Source organism: Phalangium opilio, unplaced genomic scaffold (genome assembly GCF_054372755.1).
Source record: "Phalangium opilio isolate 3A_F unplaced genomic scaffold, DU_Popi_V2 ptg000024l_1, whole genome shotgun sequence".
NCBI lineage: Eukaryota > Metazoa > Arthropoda > Arachnida > Opiliones > Phalangiidae > Phalangium > Phalangium opilio.
The window spans coordinates 6,611,034-6,631,606 of NW_028324155.1; the positions used below are offsets into that span (position 1 = coordinate 6,611,034).

The window sequence follows — 20,573 nt, forward strand, 5'->3', positions numbered from 1 at the left end:
CATTTTTAAAACCCAAGACAAAATGAAACCATTTTATTTAATCATGAATTGACGAATTATAAGCCGCTCAAAAGGTTTGACAGCACCATTTGTCAGTTTTTTGGGAATTCTAATGATCTTCGCCTATTGGCGGTATTTTTAGTACAGAAAGCCAAAGAAAAACCCCGACAAGCCCAATTTCCAGCCAACACTTTTAATTCAAGCCAATATTTTTGAGAAGAAGCCCAATTGGCGGCTTTCCAGCCCAATATGGCAACCCTGGCGAAAAGCTGAAAGAAAGCATGGAGAAATGATACTTCTATAGCTGCTAGAGGTCGCTGTATGCCTATAGGATAGAAAAAAAAACCAATTTCAAATGCTTTGTTTACTAAATAATGACTAAAACTAAGTTTATAGTTTAATTTACAATAATTTAGAATATGTTATTTTTTAGCACCTACGGCTGTTAGTAAAGTACACATTATGGCATCAAACCGAAAGTTTACTATTAGTTCTAAACCATATTCTAAACATCTGTGCCGACTACTGCCGACCATATTTACGTGTGCGTTCGGCTTAGACATAGGCTTAGAGGAGACCCCATCCCCATCGTCTTATCTCTAAACTTATGGTACATTTAATTTAAGCGGCCCAGCTAATTTTAAAATTGGACATTTCTCCAATAGCCCCGTTTTATTTTTCAGGCATCCTGAAAGCTAAAAAAGCTAAATTATATTAAGATTATAGGGAAGGGGCAGCTCTCAAATTTTAACTGTGGTTGGATCTATGGGAAGATGTCATGAGAGTGCCGACTCCCTATTTTACAGCTTCCTGGTTATCAGAAACCCTTTTCAATAAGAAGCCCTTGATGTCCGCACAAAAGGCTATAAAACCGTAAAACTTCAGAGACGAAAAACAAATCTAAAAGACCACGTCATTCGTAAAAGAATGAGAATAAAAGCGAAATATTAATTAAACTCCCAGAAAAAAATAATACTATTTATTTGGAACAATTTAAATTCCATCTCAATTCCATGGCATTTTCCCTTTCCAAAAATACTAACAAAATATAACTCGGGCCTTTGGCTTTATTATCTCCAACCATTTAACTTAATCTAATTAAATAAGCACTTAAAATTAATGTACCGAAATTTAACAACTCCCCCATTATATTTAAATTACCCTCACTTAACTCCTAATTCTTTAAATTAATTAGGGTAAGACACCGACCGAGAGTCAATTGTACAAATCGTATTTAGTCTAGGCCTAATCAACCATCTTCCTCCTTCACCTCCTCCTCATCCCGAGTTGCCAGTGCTACCATGATCAATAAAAAACAATAGATAGGCCTAGCGGTGATATAAAGAAGAGAAGAGACTTCAGGCGTTAATGGAGAGAATCTCTTTGGTATATTTTGTTTCCAGCCCCCAGTGTGGGGTAGAAACGATGTACTATCGCCACGGGAAACGTTTTACGCTTCGCGGATGCTGGAAAAGGGAGCAGATTCGGAGACACGAGCTATATAGCTGGGGCGTAGCTTTTTCCCGCCTTATCGTTCCGAAACTCGTGGGTGGGGCGAACAGGGGCGGATCCTTCGCGAAAGGGCGCGTGCCACCCAAACATCCACGTTCCACGCGCTTTTTGCATTCTTTTCCAGCTTCTTCCATCCTTTTGAGTGGAAAAAAGCCGCATTCTTGGGACGATCGACATTATATCTTCATATCGAACGGCAATTTATCGCCAAATAAAAGTATATTGTACAAACTTGTTTTTTTTTATCCCGGACGCTTTACAATTTCTGTATCTTACGTAGGATAAGAGAGATAAAAGATAAAAGAGAGAGAGAGAAAAAAATAAGGGGTCGGATACGTCCAATTTTACATAATATCAAAAGTGATAATATTAACATTTCAATGTCACTTATATAACTTTTAAAAGCACGTTACTAGTTATATACATTTCCGTAATTAAGCTTTAACTAAAGAATATGAGATTTTTAATAAAATATAAAGGTATTTTCACAAGTATCCGACTCCTTAGTGTGAAAACAGTAGCGCGGGAGGCCGTTTACAGCTTGTATTTTACCAATAAAACGGGTGTATCCATGAGGGGAGGGATTTTGTTATATATATATATATATTTTCTCCAAGATCGTATATAAAAAATCTTCCCAAATAAAAAAGAAGTTTTATACATACCTAGTATAAGGTATAAAATGGTTACTCGGGGAGGTTATAGAGTACAGGTTGAATAGGGCCAGCAGCTAACAGAAAACATAGCCTAATGGTCTGGACTTGTTTTCCACAAACTAACTCTAAGTACTGAAATGGAATTTTCAGGTGACTTTTCCATCGTTTCCAAAGTCTATTTTTTATTCTTTTACTTTTTTCTTCTTATTCACTTTAGCATCCTCCGCAGCCTCTAAGAGTCAAGACCAAGTCTCTGTACAACGAAAAAAGAATAAATTGTTTATAAAATAAAGTTAAATTGATGATAGATTTCATACTTAGTTAAGGCATCCATGGAACTTAAAAACTTTACAAGGGACGGGAAAACTTGGAGAGGGCTATGTCTTTTCTTTCTGGCGTATCAAGGTCAATTAGAATTTCAAAACACTGTTTTCATTTTTAAATGTAGACGAGGGGAGGGGGGGGGGTAAATAAGATAAAAAATCATGGCCCACTCGATCCACGCTTACGGATGCAAGCTATAGCGCGAGCAGCTTGCGTCGTGAGCGCGTGATCGAGTGGGCTATGTTTCAATAAAAAAAAACGTTTTGTAAAAGCTATCAAATTGAAATAATGATCTTATTTACAAATTTATACCACTAAATTTAATAAATCTACTTTCCTAACATTTTCACAGCTTATGTTTCGCCACAAATCCTTCCGTTTCAGATTATAGATTTTATCCCTGCTAAGTAATGAAATCTATCCTGACCAGGTTCATTCATTTCCCGGGTTTATTGGTTTTCCGTTTTACAAGCCACACCAGCACCAGCGCTACTTCCTTATCTATAAACCGGCGTATCGTTTCCCAAACCAATTTAAGGTAAATGAGGCCTAGCATGGCCCCGAAAACGGTTACAAATACAATATTTCAACAATGGTATTTCAATGGCCGTAGAAACACGTGGATCCTATTTATCGAATGCTTTCTTTCGACCCATCCCTCCCCGGCCAACACGTGTTTAAGGCGCGTGCATGGTCACGTGGCTTCTTTTCCCGCCCCGGTGATGGTAGATCTTAATTGAAAAATGTCACAATGGGAGTGAAACCAATATTAAACATCTCGATCCTTTATATACAAATATACACGTGTTGGAACAACTTAATTAAATTTTAAACGAATCAATTATTTAAATAAAGAGATATTAAATATAATTAAAACGTGTAAATCTTTATAGAGATAGTTGTCATTATGGAAACGAAAATAATCTTTTACGTGTAGGAACAAGTTAATTAAATCTAATCAAATCAAATCTATTATTAAATAAATGAATACTAAATAATTTAAAATATAACAAATCTTTAGAGAATTCAGATAATAAATAGATCTGTCTAAAAACTGTCAGGAAAATTTTTAACAAAGATAATTGGTAAGAAATATCACTTTGAAAGACTTATCGCAGGAAATGGAGGGTCTTCCTATTGAATTTTTAAAACGTGGTACACAACAAGACGGTATCAACAAAAGTAATTTAAACGAGAGCACGTGGCGCCAATTTTCCTGTTCCTCCAGAATAGAGAAGAAAAGAAAAGAGAATCCAATACTTACCTGTAATACGGTAGCAGTACCATCTTGCAACCAGACCTACTTACCCAAGGACTCAAGAAGGGCTAGCGGGGGGGGGGAGGAATTCTTCTCTCCACGTTTCTTATTGTCCATAGCGAGAAAAGGCAGTTGGGAGGAGGTTAGAGAAAATGAGCTTGTCAATGCACCCATGGGATTGAATAGGCGCCATGATAGCAACTACGTCTTTAAGTCAAAGGGGTTTGGGTATATACAATCGAATTTCATATTGTATATTAATTCTGAAAGAAGTGTTAGGTCGGAGAATAGACGCGTCGAACGCCGTCTCGACTCCAGCCATCTTCTCTTCAGGTTTTGTGGCACCATCCCCTCCTCCCTGGAGTGAGTGTTGGACTGCACGGAAGAGGAGGAGCAGACGTCTCTCCGTCATTGGTTCTCCGTTGTTAGAGTCGTTGCTGATACACACGAGGCTCTAGATTTTCTTCAAACCATTCTGACGGGGGTCGATCGAAGAGACTTCTTTTTGGAAAAGCTCGCAGGAAAAAACGTAGAGAGTTTCCGAAAGGTTTTGGGCTCGGAGACTGAGGGGACCGACCGTAGGAGATTCCGAAGTTATCCCTGTGGCTCCGAAGGGGAAGGGGATCATTAAGGAGAGAGAGAGAGAGAGAGAGAGAGAGAGAGAGAGAGAGAGAGAGAGAGAGAGAGAGAGAGAGAGAGAGAGAGAGAGAGAGAGAGCAAAAAGGGGGGCGGAAACTTGGGCATCCTCCAACCCCTCTCCTCCTCCACCACCACCCGTCTTTCGCTGGGGCCCGATATTTCTCCAATTGATAAAGCACCATCCTGGGTCCGCGATACACGTTTCACAGTCAAGTTCTCCATCTAACTAAGAGAGAAGCCGCACGAAAATTTCGGTCAAAAACGATTTAATCCCACTTTAATTTAAATCTCCGTCAAGATTTTTCTCTAATTTTCCGGCTCTCCCCTCCCCGTGCTAGAGTACTCGATTATAATTGGCGTTTTTATATAAATCGCGTTTGTAATAAAACTCGCTTTTATCGTATTAGTCGGATAAAAACGGTACTTCAAAAATTAATTTAATCATACCGGGAAACTTCTTAACGGCTCGGTGGTTGCCCGATACTCGGGTCTCTCCCTTGCCAGATACAAACGCCTACGCGGCAGAAATAATGCTGAATAATCTCCACGGAGCTCAGCTAGGTAAGGATACCGTTTTGTTTTTTTAGTTTAAGTGTTTATATAAATCCACGTGCACTTGGCGCGAGAAAAGAAAACGCGGGAAGAAGGGGTTTGAAAATGAGAAAGCGCGCGCGATTTCGATAATCTGACGATATAGTCTTTCTGCTATAAATTCGGACGATGGCGCGAGCCAGGGTCTAGCGGACTGTGGGCCTTTTTGCCGAAAATAGTCGAATAGAAGCTGGAGGATCGAAGTTCGGGGGCGAAGGGGACGGCGCGACCGTTCACCGCGCAGCCTAGACAATTAATTGAGTTATTTCTCCCTTTCATTAGCTTCTTCCGATTTGATAGGTTTGCCGCTGATTAAATTTGTGAAGCGGGGATTAGCCGCTTTACCCCTCGGCCTATTCCGGACGTCGCTTTCTAAATGCAATTTGCCTTTTCGCCGCGCCCACACCACGCTTAATGTATTATACGACGCAAAACGAGACGGACATCAGATAGTCCTTTAAACTCGAGCCCCACTACGGCGGCTAACCCAAAGTCTATACTTTATCATTATCACTCTTAAATATAAATAAAACGGATTTAAGACGGACACGTGATTAACCGGTACTATTTTCAATTTATCCCTTAATTGAATTTAAGATTTTAAGTATAACTTACCTTCGTTACGTTGTCATTGAATCAAAAAAATATTTTGAATTTCGCGTCTGAATTTCAAAAGATCTTAGCCTAATTTTAAAATAAATAATGAAGAACGCGTTATAATTTTTCTCGCTCCTTCCAAACTTGAAAGAACTCGTGTCTAAATATAACTTAGGCGTTTACGTACACGTTTTTCGGTCATTTTTTAAACTCATGGCTACCTTACTCTATCTTAATCAAAGATCCAATTATAAATTATCGCATTATTTAAACTTCGATATTTAAAATAAACCTTAATCGTCTTCATAAATTTCTTCATTTTATTATCAAGATTATTAAGAGAGTAGAGTTTTATGATATGAAAATGATGAGCAGCCGTTTTCACGGGTAATTTCAGTCGCCATTCTAGCGAACCGCGATAGGAGTAAATAACCCCGAAACGTTGACGATCCGTACTCGGAGGAGAAGCCAAACGCATAGGCGCCTTGTTACCTCCGGTATCTCTCCATCCTTGACGGTCCATCGCAATTTACGGAGCGCGAGATTTTGATATTCTCTTGCCGGAATTTCAAATTAAATGTCAATTTAAATTAAATTAGAATTTGTTAACTCCCTATAGTTGTCAGATGAGAACTAATAACTTAATTTAGTAATGTTACTCCGTCTCTAGGACACTTTTTCGAGGTTCTGAATTCGGAAATAAAGACGATGTTTTTTGTTCGTTAAGCCTAATTTGAAAATTTAGGCTTAGAAAAGTCTTTCTAGGAGAATTTTCGATCTCAAATTCAAGCGCGGACCTTTTACCCAGAATCATTTTAGACTTTAAAGTATTTGTTGTTGTGATTTTGCGGAAACAATAGAAAGAAGTCAATTGATTTTAATTTGTTAGACTAATTTCAAACTATTTCAAATTAGGCTTAGTTACTACTGATCTTTAACCCATAATTTTTAAAACCATTGAATTTTAGGTAAGGACGAACAGGGTAATGTTCTCAAGCCAAACGGCGGCGTGGATCACCACGGAGGTCACGTTCACGGAACGCTTCAGATGCTGGATTCATCGCATCACGGAGGCAACGGAGGAATGCAACAACAGCAGCAGCAACAGCAACAACAACAGCAGCAACAACAACAAGGATCCGTACAACAGCACGGAGGAGTCGGGGCCAGCGCCCATCATATCCACGGACCCGGCGGCATGCATGATTCCGAGAAACCGGCCAAGCAGAAAAGGCATCGCACGAGATTCACTCCCGCACAATTGCAAGAACTGGAGAGAAGCTTCTCAAAGACGCATTATCCGGACATTTTCATGAGGGAGGAACTAGCTATGAGAATAGGCTTAACAGAATCAAGAGTACAGGTAAGATACACACGTTTTTGTTTCGTATAAATTACTCTTGAATAGGAAAAGATATATCGTTGCATGTCTGAAAAATGTTTTTAACCCCTGAATGTTGGCAAAACAGTACTACATTGAAGTGTGAGGGTTAGAACACTTCTACAGGGGCAATTCATTTTGCATGGTAAAGGGTTATTTATGTTTAAACACATAGAAAAACCGGGCTTTATGTAAATACTAAAAACCATAGTCTGTACTAGCAAAGGTAGATCAAGATTCCAGGGTCATTCTAAATTTAATTTCCGAACTCATTGCAAAAATTACTTCCTTACTGAGAAATTTAGTTTCTTTATGGATTTAAAGAGGATCAGTAGTGATCAAATAGAGTAACTTTGTTGAAATATTATAAGCATATTTCAAAATCAGTATCGTTTAGATATTCAGATAGGTAAATCGTAAAGGCTTCATAATGCTCCATGAATCTGAATCGCTATTACATTATGATTTTTGGCTTCCCACGTATGCTTAAATTTCATTCGCAAACATACGTGACCGCTTACAAATCGCGCGAAAACCGTGACAAAACGCGCGCAGTACGTTTTCCCGCCAAAATGCACGAAAAAGACATGCGTTGTGTGATAATGTCGTTAGGCTTAGCGATGGAAGGGGGAGGAAGAGAAGCTTTTACACAAATCGGAGGATGCGTGCCTAAAAAATGCGCGCGCTATAATAGTCATTACGTATATACGCGTAAGTTGCAATAGCGCAAATGTAAATGGCGCGAAAAATGGCCCTGACGAATGGGATTTACACCCACCGTTACGCACAAACGTGACTGACATTTTCAAAATATTAAAATAACTGTCGTACAAACGATAGAATATATCACAATAAAATGAGTTTTAAGGCTTTGAAAAATGTACTCGCTGATGGCCGTTTGAAATAGCATCTTCTTGGATGATATATACGTAAGAAACAGTCCCGGATTGAGTAGAGTTTAACATAAGAAAAACTTGTTTTCTATGGGAAAACGTACTCACTCTAAGGTTGGATAGAGAAATTTCCCCGCAATTATTAAATCGAGCGCCAAAAAGTTTATTTCATAATCTAATAAAAATTAATGGACCTAATTAATCTCTATACTAACCACCAGAATTATTTATTTTTCTTTTTAAATCGGATTATCAACTTTATCTTACATTTCATTAGTAAATTAATAAATTCAAACTTAAAATATAAGTTAACAATTACTTCCCAAGTTGTGTCTCTACAAAAGCCCCAAATACATAAGGATAAGGGTTAAACATTAATCGTGGTAGCCATGGCCATAACACTATCCACACAGTCCTCGTATGTCAAATCGTATAATTTATAGCTTAAATATTAGCGTTGAGGGTGTCATCGACTATGGTACATGGCTTTTCGGCGTCGGGGTTGAAAAAGGAACAAAAACAGGACCAGGCAGGGATTAGTGCTCCTGTTCTCAATGTTCTGGTCTACTAGACCCCCCATCCTCCTGCCCCTGGTACGCGGCACCAAGTAGCTAAGGACACGAGGTGTAGTGGGAGAAAAAGGAGCGAAAGATACTAATCTCGGTCGTTTATCAAGCGTTTTTAAGCCGCTCGGATATATCACGCTTTCAGATTAAAAACCCCCGTCGTATATACACCACCACCATCCTCTGCCCCCCCCCCCCCAAACTACAGGATCACTCATCAGAGTAACTCGCCGGTCCCATATCACCCTGGGGAGGATAAGAAAGTCTTCGCTCGCTATCCCAAGTTTTTTTTTTGCCCTGTCGCCCTTCTCGTGACAGTTTTAAAAGATGGTTATTTACTTTTGACATCATTTCGTTGAAGAGAAACAATTTAGGCCTAACCAAAGCAAAGGCTTAAATATCAATGCTGTTTACGAGGTTTTTCAGTTCTATTCTAAGTTCTTTCTAACTCCCCTGGGTTTCCATTTCTAAGGAAGTCGCGAGAAATTTTGGTTGGTTTTATGGGTTATCAGTGATAATTGATAACAGACCAGAGGACTCGTACGTCTAGACTGACCTACTTAATGACCATTTCCGGTTCTATAACTGGATCTCGTGAGAAACAAAAATGTGTTTTGATTTATTTCAAAGATTTTCTTGGAATTTTTCAAGGTCATGTCGGAAAATTTAACAAAGAAATTCAGTTAACAAGTTCTTATCAATATGTTAAGCCTAAATTTATAAATTTTTTGTGCCAAAATCTAAGCTTCTTTATTGAAGATGGAATGGCCGTCCTTGAGGACTCTTTCAGTGGCGTATTTTTCTTATACGTAATAAATAGTGAAGAAAGTAAAGAATTGAGCGATTCTGCCCGATATAAAGGGACATTTGACCACCACCGAGAGCATTTAGGCGTAGTTTTCCATCATCCGTAGAGACCTTCCATTGACCAGAGAATGACCTTCCATTAAGGTTAATGTCTGGAGGCGCTCGTTCGGAGACAATGGTCATTTACTCAACCGTTTCCGTATATGACTCGAATGATTGCCATTTATTTTTTAGCTCTACCTTTACAGACACTGTTACACCTATTTCTTTCTATACCCATAATATTTATTATTTATACCTAAGCCTAATACTTTTCTTAATCAACTAAGCCTAGTTTGAAAAATTGCTATTTATAGGCCTAACTTCAAACAGGTTTTAGAAACTCCTAAGCCTAATTTGAAATATCACAATTTCTAAGCCTAATTTCAAACAGAAACTCCAAAGCTTAATTTGAAATATCACTATTTCTAAGCTTAATTTGAAGTATGCTTCACGAGACCCTAAGCCTAACGAGTAGGCCTAATTCTAAATAAAACAACTAGGATAACTTTCACTTAACTCATTCATAAAAATTTATCAATTAATGATGAAAAGCTCACAACCTGAACCCTTTTTAGACCTAAAACCCTTTTTTTCCTGAGACCTTTTACCTCATTCCGGAGACAGCGCGCTAAATTGGTTTCTATTTTTGTATCGCTACGGGGATATTTAAGTTGTCAATCGACTGTGGAAGAAAATTCTTTAAAAAAAAATCGAGGGACAAACTCCTTAAAGAACTAGCTCTTTCGTTGGGAATATTGAGTGTTTGAGTCACTCTTAACTTGAGAAGGTATAGTCTTTGATTTCTTATATATATATATATATCCTGAAAAATTCTCGAAGATAAAAAATCACGGCAAATTCCTATATTTCCTAAAGAGTGTAGATAAAGAATTTATTAAATTTAACGAAGAATATTGAATAAGGAAGCTTCAGTTACAAGGACGAACTCGGGTCAAGGTTTCTAAGGAGGTTTAAGTCAATATTCGTGAGGAAATTGTTGATAAATTCATAGGCGTATGCCTCCAACAGTTATTACGCTACTTTATGGCTCTACACACAAACACCACGGTATAGAATTATATCACCATCCCGTACGCCCCTCTTACTAACGTCAGCTTATCCTGAAAGTAAAAATGGTCCGTAGTTGTATAAGAAAAACAACTTCTACCGCGCTATCTACTTAAAAGGAGGCGACGTCGACAGGGCTTTAAGGATTTCATCGTACCACTATGGCAGAGAAAAAGAAGTGGGAAAGAGAAGAAAAAGAGGAGCGAGGGATGCCGGGATGAGAAGGAGGAGGAGACGGTCCCGCCCGCGATTCCATCTCCCAGGGGCGGATGACTTTTTAATGGAGACAGCAAAACCACATTAATATCAAATGCACGATCGTTGTACTAGGGTGGCAGAGCCATCTATAGGGGCGCTTTATACCCGAAAAGAACCAACGAAATAGAGTGCAAAAGAGTAGAGATCAAAAACAAGCTTGAACGGCCGACTATAGCAATAGTCTCTCCCTTTATCTTTTATATAAAAAAGAATGAAAGAGACTCCGTCTTAGAGACAGTCAGCTTCTTTCTAAATTATTAAAAATAATTAAAATATAATTAAGTAATCGAATTAATCTGATTGTTGTCATCCAAATCTTCTAATTACACTTATCCAAATAGCAGGCACATTTGAAATATTAGTTTGGTCTATAAATATTCCCATAAATAGAATAATTTTGGCCTAATTCAGTAAAGTCCTTATTTCCTACACTGGAAATATTTCTAAACCTAATTAATAATAATCTTCATTTCCGGTTCATAACTCCAACAATTGCAACTATACATAAAATAACACCCTTATACTTTAGGCGCGACTAAAACTGGAATAGAGACAGGATAAAAAAAAACAGCAGAAACGTTAGAAGAGAGGTGACGGCTAGGCTAGGATGGAAGAGGTTGGAAGATGCTGGGGGATGAGGAGATGGGGTAGAGGAACGGATGGTATACGGCGTATAGTGGCTGTGTGTGAGAGAGAGAGCGAGATTGCCCCTTCTCCTAACGATTCCCTGGCGGTTTTATCGGAGGGCCCGAGTCAGCCGCAAAAAGCTTTCTGACTGGAGAAACTGCCAAGCGCCAAGTAACGTAACGTTTTACGCTTATATAGACAAAAGGAACCTAGCCAATGTTCACCGGGGCCCTGATGCCAAACCGAGAGTATAAAAGAAAGTTTATATTCTCTCTCTCTCACTCTCTCCCGCTCTCTCCCGCTCTCTTTTTGCTTCTTCTTGTAGAAGAACCTTACGGAGAACAGCAGCCGATAGTAGCTGTCAACGAAGCGGGAAACCCTTGGATAATTTATAAGAGGCAACAACGCGCCAAGTTCCCTCTACGAAAAGACGAAGACGACGTATACGGGCCTCCCCGCGATTTTTATACCAGAATCAGGCAGGACCTGGGAATTGGAACCTCCCGAGATTTGATTCTTCTAGAGCTCCCGGGCCACCATACTCTTAGATCTTTTCCCTCCCACGCGTATACTATTGGACAGAAATGAAACCTCTTTTTCCATATAGAATCTAGAAGGCATATGCGGCGGGATTTCGTATTTATTCGACTAACAATTCACCTCGCCACTTTCATCTTCCTCCAACCTCTAGACTTTCTTGGAGATATTCTCCATGAACTTCTTTACCCAAGCCAACAAACTAGGGGTCCCCCCTCTTGATATTCAGGGCTTTCTTGTATGGCTCGCGCGCGATGGTGGTGTTTCGCCCCATCAACGAAAATGAGTAAAGCGTTCCAGATCGTTAATTAAATCTTTATAAATCCTGATCATATTCATTTTTAGGAGGATCATGAACTCGGATTTATTTTCCCCTCTGGGCTGGGGTCGCACGCGAATAATGCCTAAAAATTCCCTCTAGGTTGGAAAATATTATAGAAATTCTGTCCCTGCGCTGGCTGACTGGCCAAATGCTGAACCTAAAGCCGTTAGTCAAAAATATTATCCGCCAAGGTATAGATAGTGGAAATATGTTGTAGGAAATATATTTTTTTAGGGTTGAAACGTCCCTAGGGTGCCTAAAACGTCAAAATTCATTGTATAAAAATTACTACGTTCTAGCACGTTGTACTATGGGGTTTTCAAAATTGAATTTTTCTAACTCTGGATTTGTTTCGTTTCTTAAAGGTTTGGTTTCAAAATCGTCGCGCCAAATGGAAGAAACGCAAGAAGACGACAAATGTTTTCCGAAGTCCCGGAGCGCTCCTTCCATCCCACAGTTTACCGCCATTCGGGGCCATGAGCGACGGTCTCTGTTCCTTCGGTTCAACTCCCGACACCCGCTGGTCCATGGCCGGAGTAGCCGCGGCCATGGCTCCTCAAATGAGCAACCATCACGCCGCCGGTCTTCAACTAGGACATTCCTTATCGCGTCAAAGCGGGGGACTGCAACAATCTTTAAACAACCAAGCCGCCGCTGCAGCCGCGGCTATCGGTGGCATGAGTGGCATGAGCGGTATGACCAGCATGAATCAGGTCTCTTGTTCCTTGGCCAATTCCATCCCTTCCATTACCACGACGGGTTGTAACCCGGCAGCCATGTACCAGTCGCCTTACGGCGGCCTCAATTCCTTGGGTGGACCTTCCGGCGTCTCGTCGCCCGTCACCGGGATGGGTGCCGCTTGTATGGCCGTCGCTACGGCCGCCACTCCACCCAGTTCCGGTTCTTCTTCGCCCCCGCAACTGTCCGGGGCTTGCGGAATCGCGGCGGCCATGGGTTCCAATATGATGGGCCATCCGACGCCCAACGGGTCGCAGGGCGGTGGAGGTATCATTTCGGGTAACGCGGGAATCGGTGGCGAAACGAACGAAGTTTGGAGAGGAACTAGTATCGCGTCGCTCAGAAGAAAAGCCTTGGAGCATACGGCATCCATGTCCGTTTTTAGATGAATCCCCTTACGGCGTTAAAAATTATACTTTGAAATTATAATTAATTATACCCCAAATTAACGCCACGCAGCCAGACTAAAAAATTAAACGCTCAAACATTTCAACGCGAATTCATCGCAATTCAACATAAGGAGCCCAACACTTTATTTACTCTCACGATGATACCCGAAATTAATTGATTTTTTGTAAATTCATTTAATAATTTGTTTCCATCCCTCCAACGAGTATATTAAATGGTTCCTGAACATAAATTTTCATTTTATATCCTAATTCTTTTAAAGAGTTTCATTGAATTAATTTCGATATTAATTATTAAATAATTGTAAATAATTAAAACCTCTAACAATTAAATAAAAAACGAATTTGTAACTTCTCCCATTAAACCAAAACGAAAAAAAAAATTGTAAAATTTAAAAATGATCACGTTTGTATTAGAAAAAGAATACTAATTAAAAATTCTAGTAAATCTCCGCACCCCAAAAACAAAAAAAACCTAACTGAAAATATAGAAAAAACAATTCTAGAGAAAATAAATAAATATTGCTGTAAGTTTCAGTGCTATATTTAAGGGAAAAACATAAACGAAATACATCTAAAAGAAACTAAAATGTACATTTGTAATAAAACTAAATTTTCCTCCTATATTAAAAATGGTTTGCAGAAAAAAACAAACTAGACCAAGGCTTAAGTATTTGAATTTTAAAAATACGAAACCAAGGCTTAATTGAATTGAAACTATACGCTAAATTTTACCGTGAGAACCTGATTCTAAATACTTCACGGTAAATTAGGCTTAATCACTTTGAGAAAAATAAAGGTAGGCGGCTCTCTCTCTATCTCTTCTGTTATGTGCAAGTTAATGACCAATGAGGGGTTGGTTTAGTATGATACTAACTTCCGTTAACTTCCTCAAAGTTCAGGCTCGGTTGAATAACGATTAGAAGCTAGGATAGGGTGGGGGGAAAGGAGGAATTAAAGGGGGAGACACACTCCCGACCGGTAATTGCGTGGAAGAGAAGACAACTTTACAGACTGTAGAGGATGAGCTCTAGTTTGACGATGGGCCTTTCGCGTGCCCAGTTTTCGACTGTGTTTTGTGTCATAAAGATACGTCCGTTTCCCATCCCCCCATCAAACTTTAGCGGCGGTAACTGTCTAACAGTATACAGCATCATATGTTAATATTATCGACATTCTAAGTTACTAAAAATGGTTTAGAAAACATTTAGCAGTCTAAATGGGGAAACCGATTAAAGGTGGATCGTAATTACAGAGAAAAATACCGACAACCTCTTGGGAGTCAAAAAGTACCACTGGATTTGAATCTCATCACCGTGTCTTGAAACCATCATTTACCTTCCGCGTTTGTCCATTGAGAATTAAAAAACAAGTAAAGGAGAAAAAAACTAGGTAGAAAGTTGGGTTAGTTAATAAGTGCATCCATAATGAAAACATTCCACCGAAACAAAACCACCATTAATACAAGTATAAAAAGTACTTTGGCAATCAGGAGAGCTCAGTTATTTCGCTTAACGGCGCTTCTTTTCCTTAAGGATACGGACCCCAGGGATATTCTAATGAGTCTAGGAAAAAGATTTTGGTTTGCAAATAACGAGAAAAATAAGGCATACTCAAACGAAATTGAGCTCCAAAAATATTCTAATTAGCTTAGTTTAAAGATATATTTATATATTTAGATTTTAAACGAAGGTAGAAAGATATCTCAGGTATGAATAAAATTTAGCAAAGAGGTGTTCAAAAGGAGGGCCCAAGATACCATCCTCCCTTCTCTGTTTTAAAACAAAAATATCTTAACTTAATTCAGTTTAAATAATGTTAAACACAGGACATTGCTTATACGTTTAAACCTTAGTATTTCGAAGTTACAATATTCTAACATTCTTGATACCAAACTCGAGAGAGTTTCCCCCCTTTAATATTCGTCGTCTCCCTTGACGCGACGTGGAATGTGGCTGCTGCACGTGCCGTCTATTTGGCGGGAAATAGAGCTAGGACTTCAAAAATCTTTTTCCCGCTCTTTTCGCGCCGCGCGAGATCTCCCTTCTCGTATCTGGCGCGCGCCTTTTGCATATTTGTCTCAATTAACGGAGACAGGAGCCAAGGGGGAAAAAGATGTAGATAGGGATGAGAGAGGTCGGTTGCTTAGCAACGCCAGAGGAAGGCGGAAAGGTAGGATAGACAACGGGAAAAGGCGGGAGGAAGATGGAAGGGAAACGATATCCTAGGGCTTTCCGGATAGATAGAAGAAGTATAGAAGATTCAGGCAAAATGAAAACCGGGATATCAGAAGAAAGCGCTTTGAAGTAAAATTATATTTACTTCCACGCAGTTTCTCTAAGGAGCTTTGTGATGTATTTTACGCGTCTGTTTTTGACTTCGAGTAACGGACTCTAGTATATTCAAGGAAGCCTGACCGCTGCTCGTCCCACGCTTTTTATTTAGTAAAGCTTGGAGGAAGTTGTAAGGGAAGAGAGCTAGAATTCAGGGGACCTCCCGCGACTATCCGGGTCACGATAGAGAAAATTCCATCCGGCAGGTTGTTGTCAAAAAAAGAGAGAGAAAACCCTGACTTATCTTCATTCCTTTCGAGCAAAAGGCGGTGGGGAGAGGATGGCAGCTCGACTAATCAAAGTCGCGGACGTCTACAGCAACCATGAGCCAATATCAACCAACCCAAGTCCCTTATTACTTCCTTTCAACTCGGATTTCTCGTATCTTAGGCCTAATTTCATAGAAAAAAAACATTATTATATAACTATAGCTCAAAAGGCGGGAAGTACATTCATTAAAACATTAGTTAACCCTAGTTTTAAATTTTAAAATTCGGCGCGCTTTTACAGTTGTTAGACATTAAACCACGTGATTAGATTCCGATGGAGATAAGCCTGATAGAAAGGTGGCAGGGTTAAAATTACCTAAGCCTAATCTCCTATTTATTTTAAAATCAAGTATCTCATAACTACCGGGGCGTGTAATGAGTTAGGCCTATTTTACCTATCATCATAAAAATAAAATGAAAAGTCCCGCCATTTCGAAAATGATCTTCACTCATCTTTGCGTATTAACCAATGGGGAATTTGGGCTGGAAATAATCTTTTTCTCATTTCGGGCGCGTAAATTCAACGTCTCAAAAGAGTTTTCTCTCTTTGACTTCTAGTTAATGTTTCACATCGTCCTAAGCGTTTGGCTCCTCCAACCTCCTGACGGAGAGAGAGAGAGAGACACGAGAAAAAAAAGTGAAAAATGATCCGAAAAACGGACGCTAGCGTGCGTTTTTCTAGATGGGGGAAAAGGCTGCTGAGATTTTTTTATATCTTCCGTTATCGTAAGTTCTATCATGAATCGACGCAATTTTCACCATGACGTTTTTAAAGATTCTGTAGGTAAGATAATTATTTAGGCTAATTTAAATCAAATCAAATATTGCGGGAGATCAACGAGATCAAAGGATATAATCCGTCCTAAAAATGGTCATCTAGCGACATCAAAACACTGTCGTAATTGAATCAAGTGATTTCGGAATGACTTTAAAAATATCGATAATTCTTTTATTAAATTAAAGACATTTTAGAGGTCCGTGTTGTAATGCCTAATTTCAAAAATTCGATTTGAGGTCAAAGGCCATCCTGTCAAATTAAAAAAAACCAATAAATGTCATTCATCACAAAAAATATGGATACTCCGCTTCAGTTTGGAGTATAAAATTTTACAACAAACAATATCAGTTCCAGTATCAATTTTCTTGAAAAAACTGAACCGATTCCGGGTTCTATCTTTCTTTTCACCCCCTTTGGCCGCCATGGGTGATTGATACGGTTCGAATACGGGCTGCGGGTGTAGACATTTTCATAAGCAATTACCCGGTCTCCCGAGAGAAGGCGTTAAGGCTAGGAGGCGCTTGCCTATAATCAATCATCGTTTAGAGTTGACACCGACTTATTCCTCGCACCAGCCCGCCGCCTGGATGACCAAAAACCCAAAGCTAACCACCCCCACCCTCCCATATACCTTTCAGAATCTCTCCCTTCATTTCTTACCGTCACCAAAGGTTTAAAAAAGAAGAAAAAATGGCGAGAGTGAAATACGGACGTCGGTGGTGAGCAAAAAGCGCGCGCCAAAAAAGGCGGGAAAAAAATAAAGATAAAAATTCGTAATAACGTTCTCTCCCAGTTCAGTCCTTTTTCTTTTTCCATAAGAAAACGCGGGAAAGGTAAGTACTCAAAGGGGGTATTCACATCTTAAGACTGATGTATATCTTATCATATCATTGTAGAGGCTTTTCAGGAGTGGTTATCACCTCGAAATAAATCTGGCGCGCGATAAAATTCCGCACTTTTGTATACTATAACTTTGCAAAGCTCTATCCGATACCGAATTTTTATCCGTTGCGAAATTCAATATGGTATCTTATATTATTATTATTTACATCTGAAAATAGTATATATTTTTTAAATTCAAATTTAAAAAAAAAATTCTTTTTATATTTTAGGTTTAAAATTTATAAAATATTGTATTAGAGGAAAGCCAGCTAACAGGGTGATTTATCCCCATGTTAAATCTATGGCCCCTGTAGAAATGTTTAGCCCGCAGCACATCAATGCTCAGGGAGAAGCTAACACACAGGAACAATTGCATTATTTTTTTTAAATAATAATATGGAATTCAATAAACTTGAAAATGTTCAACGCGAAGAAAACGTCTCGCACTCGAAATTTTTTTGGCGCGAGAATTACCACGTGCTTTTCAATTTTCATTTTCAAATTAGGCTTAACACTAAAGGGGTTATTGCTACACGTTCAGCTACGTGTTTTCCGGCGTAGTTTCTTACAAGCCACCTGCACTGTAAACTAACTAAAAATGAGCGTCGTTGAGTTACAAGGTGGTAATCCATAATAAAATGGTATAGTCAACCGTTGACATAAATCTGGGATCAAAAACCAAAGCAACAATAAGGAAGAGGAATTTTCCATCAATATTAAATTAACCCCGCCATGAATAACGGAAGCAGTCAAATAAAAACACGAGGGGTGGAACACTTCCGTAAACATGGCGTGAAAGTAATAATAGTTCAGTAAAATGTAGGGAAGGGAAAGTCTTTGGGGGAGAGTGAGGTATAGGTGTCCAATCCCCCGGTGAAAACAGAAGAGGAGGGGAGGATAAGAGTTCCTTTTAAATACATTATCATGACCTACAAGTTCCCTTTAAAAATATATATCCCTCAGAGGGTCATATTTATATTTCAAGTTCACTCCCTCGTAGCAACCCCTACAATCCCCAAAAATCCCGGACGGTACAAGAGTAGGCCCTGCCCATAGATATGATAAATAAATATAAAGTAAATTATTTGGCCTTGGTGTTTTGAAAACCTTATTATCTCAAGTTCTGATTGTTGTAGATCCAAGTTCTCACTACCTTTGGACAGAGAGTGAATTTTTCTATGACACCCTTAAACCATTTTCCCTTAACCTTTTAACTACCAGAGTTACGACGTACCAAAGCTAGTCCACATTATTTCCGATATCCACGTGTTGGGTCCCCCATCAACTCAGCGGGACAAGGAGGAAAGAGAGGATTGGGGACCCCAATGAAGCCCTATCGAAAAAAAGCGGGGGATATAAGGCATCCCCACCGGTATCAAGCGTCAAATGTAACAATACAAAGCATAAATTTCCGGGAGGTTTTAGGCCATGTATATTACTCAATAATACGGAACAATATTACTTGGATATTAGCTTCTTTTAAACACGCGGAGCCAGGGATGACTCAATTTGGGATATTATACCCCGAGAAGAGGAAGAGGGAGCCACCTGCGAGTCATCAATGCATATTATTGTCAGCAAAAGATAAAACCCTGATTCTTGCAAAAGAAAAGGAACCGTATTTAATTAAAAATTCCTACAATGTTACTTAGCAACTCTACTACCAACCGAGGCTTAGCATTTTTATCCCTAAAATGTTTTATATACGCGCACGTGGAAAATCTCGTTGCTAAGCCTAATGTTTTCAAATTCAAAAGTAGGCTTAAGTAAACTTTTCGTTGTCTGCTCGAGCCTAAAAATACCTTGTTATTGTTATTCCTAGTTAAGCCTCATTTCCGGCAACATAAACAAAGAATGATTGGCCTTCACGATAGGTTCTTATAAATAGTCAGTTGGCACATTGTACACCGACAAAAATTAAGATTTTTTTCTCTGAACGTAAGTTCAAAATATCTTTGAGGAAATTGAACTGTCGAATTTCATTATCTAAGTGATTTTGGGTGTAATACGTTCCAATGCGCTAACGTACTACGTCTTAATTCAGCTCTAAAAGAAATTGGGGGGGGGGGAATCCATACATTAATCAAACCCAGTGAAATTTTTTTTTTCCTCTTTTAGACCAGGATTGTTTTTCCATACTTCCGCTCTCCCTAAATTTTTAATAAAGTTCACCGCGGGATATTTTGCCAAACACACGTGTATAGTTGCTAAGCCAAAAAATTCTTATCAACAACATAGCGCTGTTTGATTTTCAATTTCCCTTTCCCCCTTTTTTTGGCCAGATATCGATTTGAAAAAGCGATATACTATGCAAATTTCATAGTTCACATTAAATTAGTATTAAAATAAAAATAATATCGATTATTTCACTTATTTTTAACTCCACCGTAAAGATGTATTTTGGTTTTATGTTTTTAAGTAAATTGTGACGTAGTAAAAATAACAAGAAGAGCACCCCATATTATCGATTGCTTAATGAACTCAATTGCGGACGATTTGGTTCACTACTAACACCAACGCCATCTACCGAACTAGTGCTAAGTTTAAAAGATAATTTATACTAAATAATTATTTTCTAATCGAAATTAAAATTAAGGGATAGGCCAATTATAATTCGTAAACTTTAAAAAACAAATAACTAAATTGAAAAGTTACCAAATTTTCAATTTAAGTCGATGCTCAAATAATCGATCATTATATATCGAAATATATCACGATAATTATGAAAAATTAAACTTCTTATAGAGTAAAGGATATGGGTAAAAACGTACCTCTAGAATATTAAATTTTTTCAAATGATTTTTAATCCATTATAGGGATGGCACTGCAGTTTGAATGAATTCAAGTACATCAATAAAAAAATTGACTTTAATAATATTTTTCTGATCAAAATTTATCTGAAAATAAATAAAATAAGAAAATATTAAAAATCTCCAGATAAAAATATTAATTACTTAATTATTAAAATAAGAAATAAAGTTATTGGCCAAAAAAGATCGATACAAAATCGATTTACGCCTAACGAAGCCAAGGCCATCTACTCTGAAGAAATAACGAAACTATAATTAATTTTCCATATACTCAATAT

General features: G+C 38.6%; 2 protein-coding genes and 1 long non-coding RNA gene across 4 annotated transcripts in view; 1 reads left to right on the forward strand and 2 right to left on the reverse strand.

Annotated features, from left to right (window-relative positions):
- Positions 1 to 277: 277 nt before the first annotated feature.
- Positions 278 to 3,442, reverse strand: LOC149692498 (uncharacterized). The gene is made up of 3 exons (XR_016382913.1): positions 2,363 to 3,442; positions 2,178 to 2,300; positions 278 to 325 (listed from the first exon to the last, which is right to left on the reverse strand). It is a non-coding gene; the product is annotated as an uncharacterized LOC149692498 (long non-coding RNA).
- A 716-nt stretch (positions 3,443 to 4,158) lies between these two features.
- On the forward strand, positions 4,159 to 13,876 carry LOC149692499 (homeobox protein orthopedia-like). 2 transcript variants are annotated; one of them, XM_089868273.1, is made up of 3 exons: positions 4,159 to 4,950; positions 6,546 to 6,940; positions 12,444 to 13,876. In XM_089868273.1, exons 1-3 carry the CDS (start codon positions 4,920 to 4,922, stop codon positions 13,203 to 13,205), a joined length of 1,188 nt encoding a protein of 395 aa, XP_089724399.1. In that variant the 5' UTR covers positions 4,159 to 4,919; the 3' UTR covers positions 13,206 to 13,876. The 2 variants fall into 2 exon arrangements, with proteins under 2 accessions (XP_089724399.1, XP_089724400.1); XM_089868274.1 differs by lacking the exon at positions 4,159 to 4,950 and adding an exon at positions 5,013 to 5,541.
- A 6,390-nt stretch (positions 13,877 to 20,266) lies between these two features.
- Positions 20,267 to 20,573, reverse strand: part of LOC149692500 (protein LLP homolog) — a 51,780-nt gene continuing 51,473 nt past the window's right edge. Inside the window, exon 5 of the mRNA XM_089868283.1 lies at positions 20,267 to 20,382. The gene's annotated coding sequence lies outside the window, so the exon portion shown is untranslated. The remainder of the gene's footprint in view (positions 20,383 to 20,573) is intronic.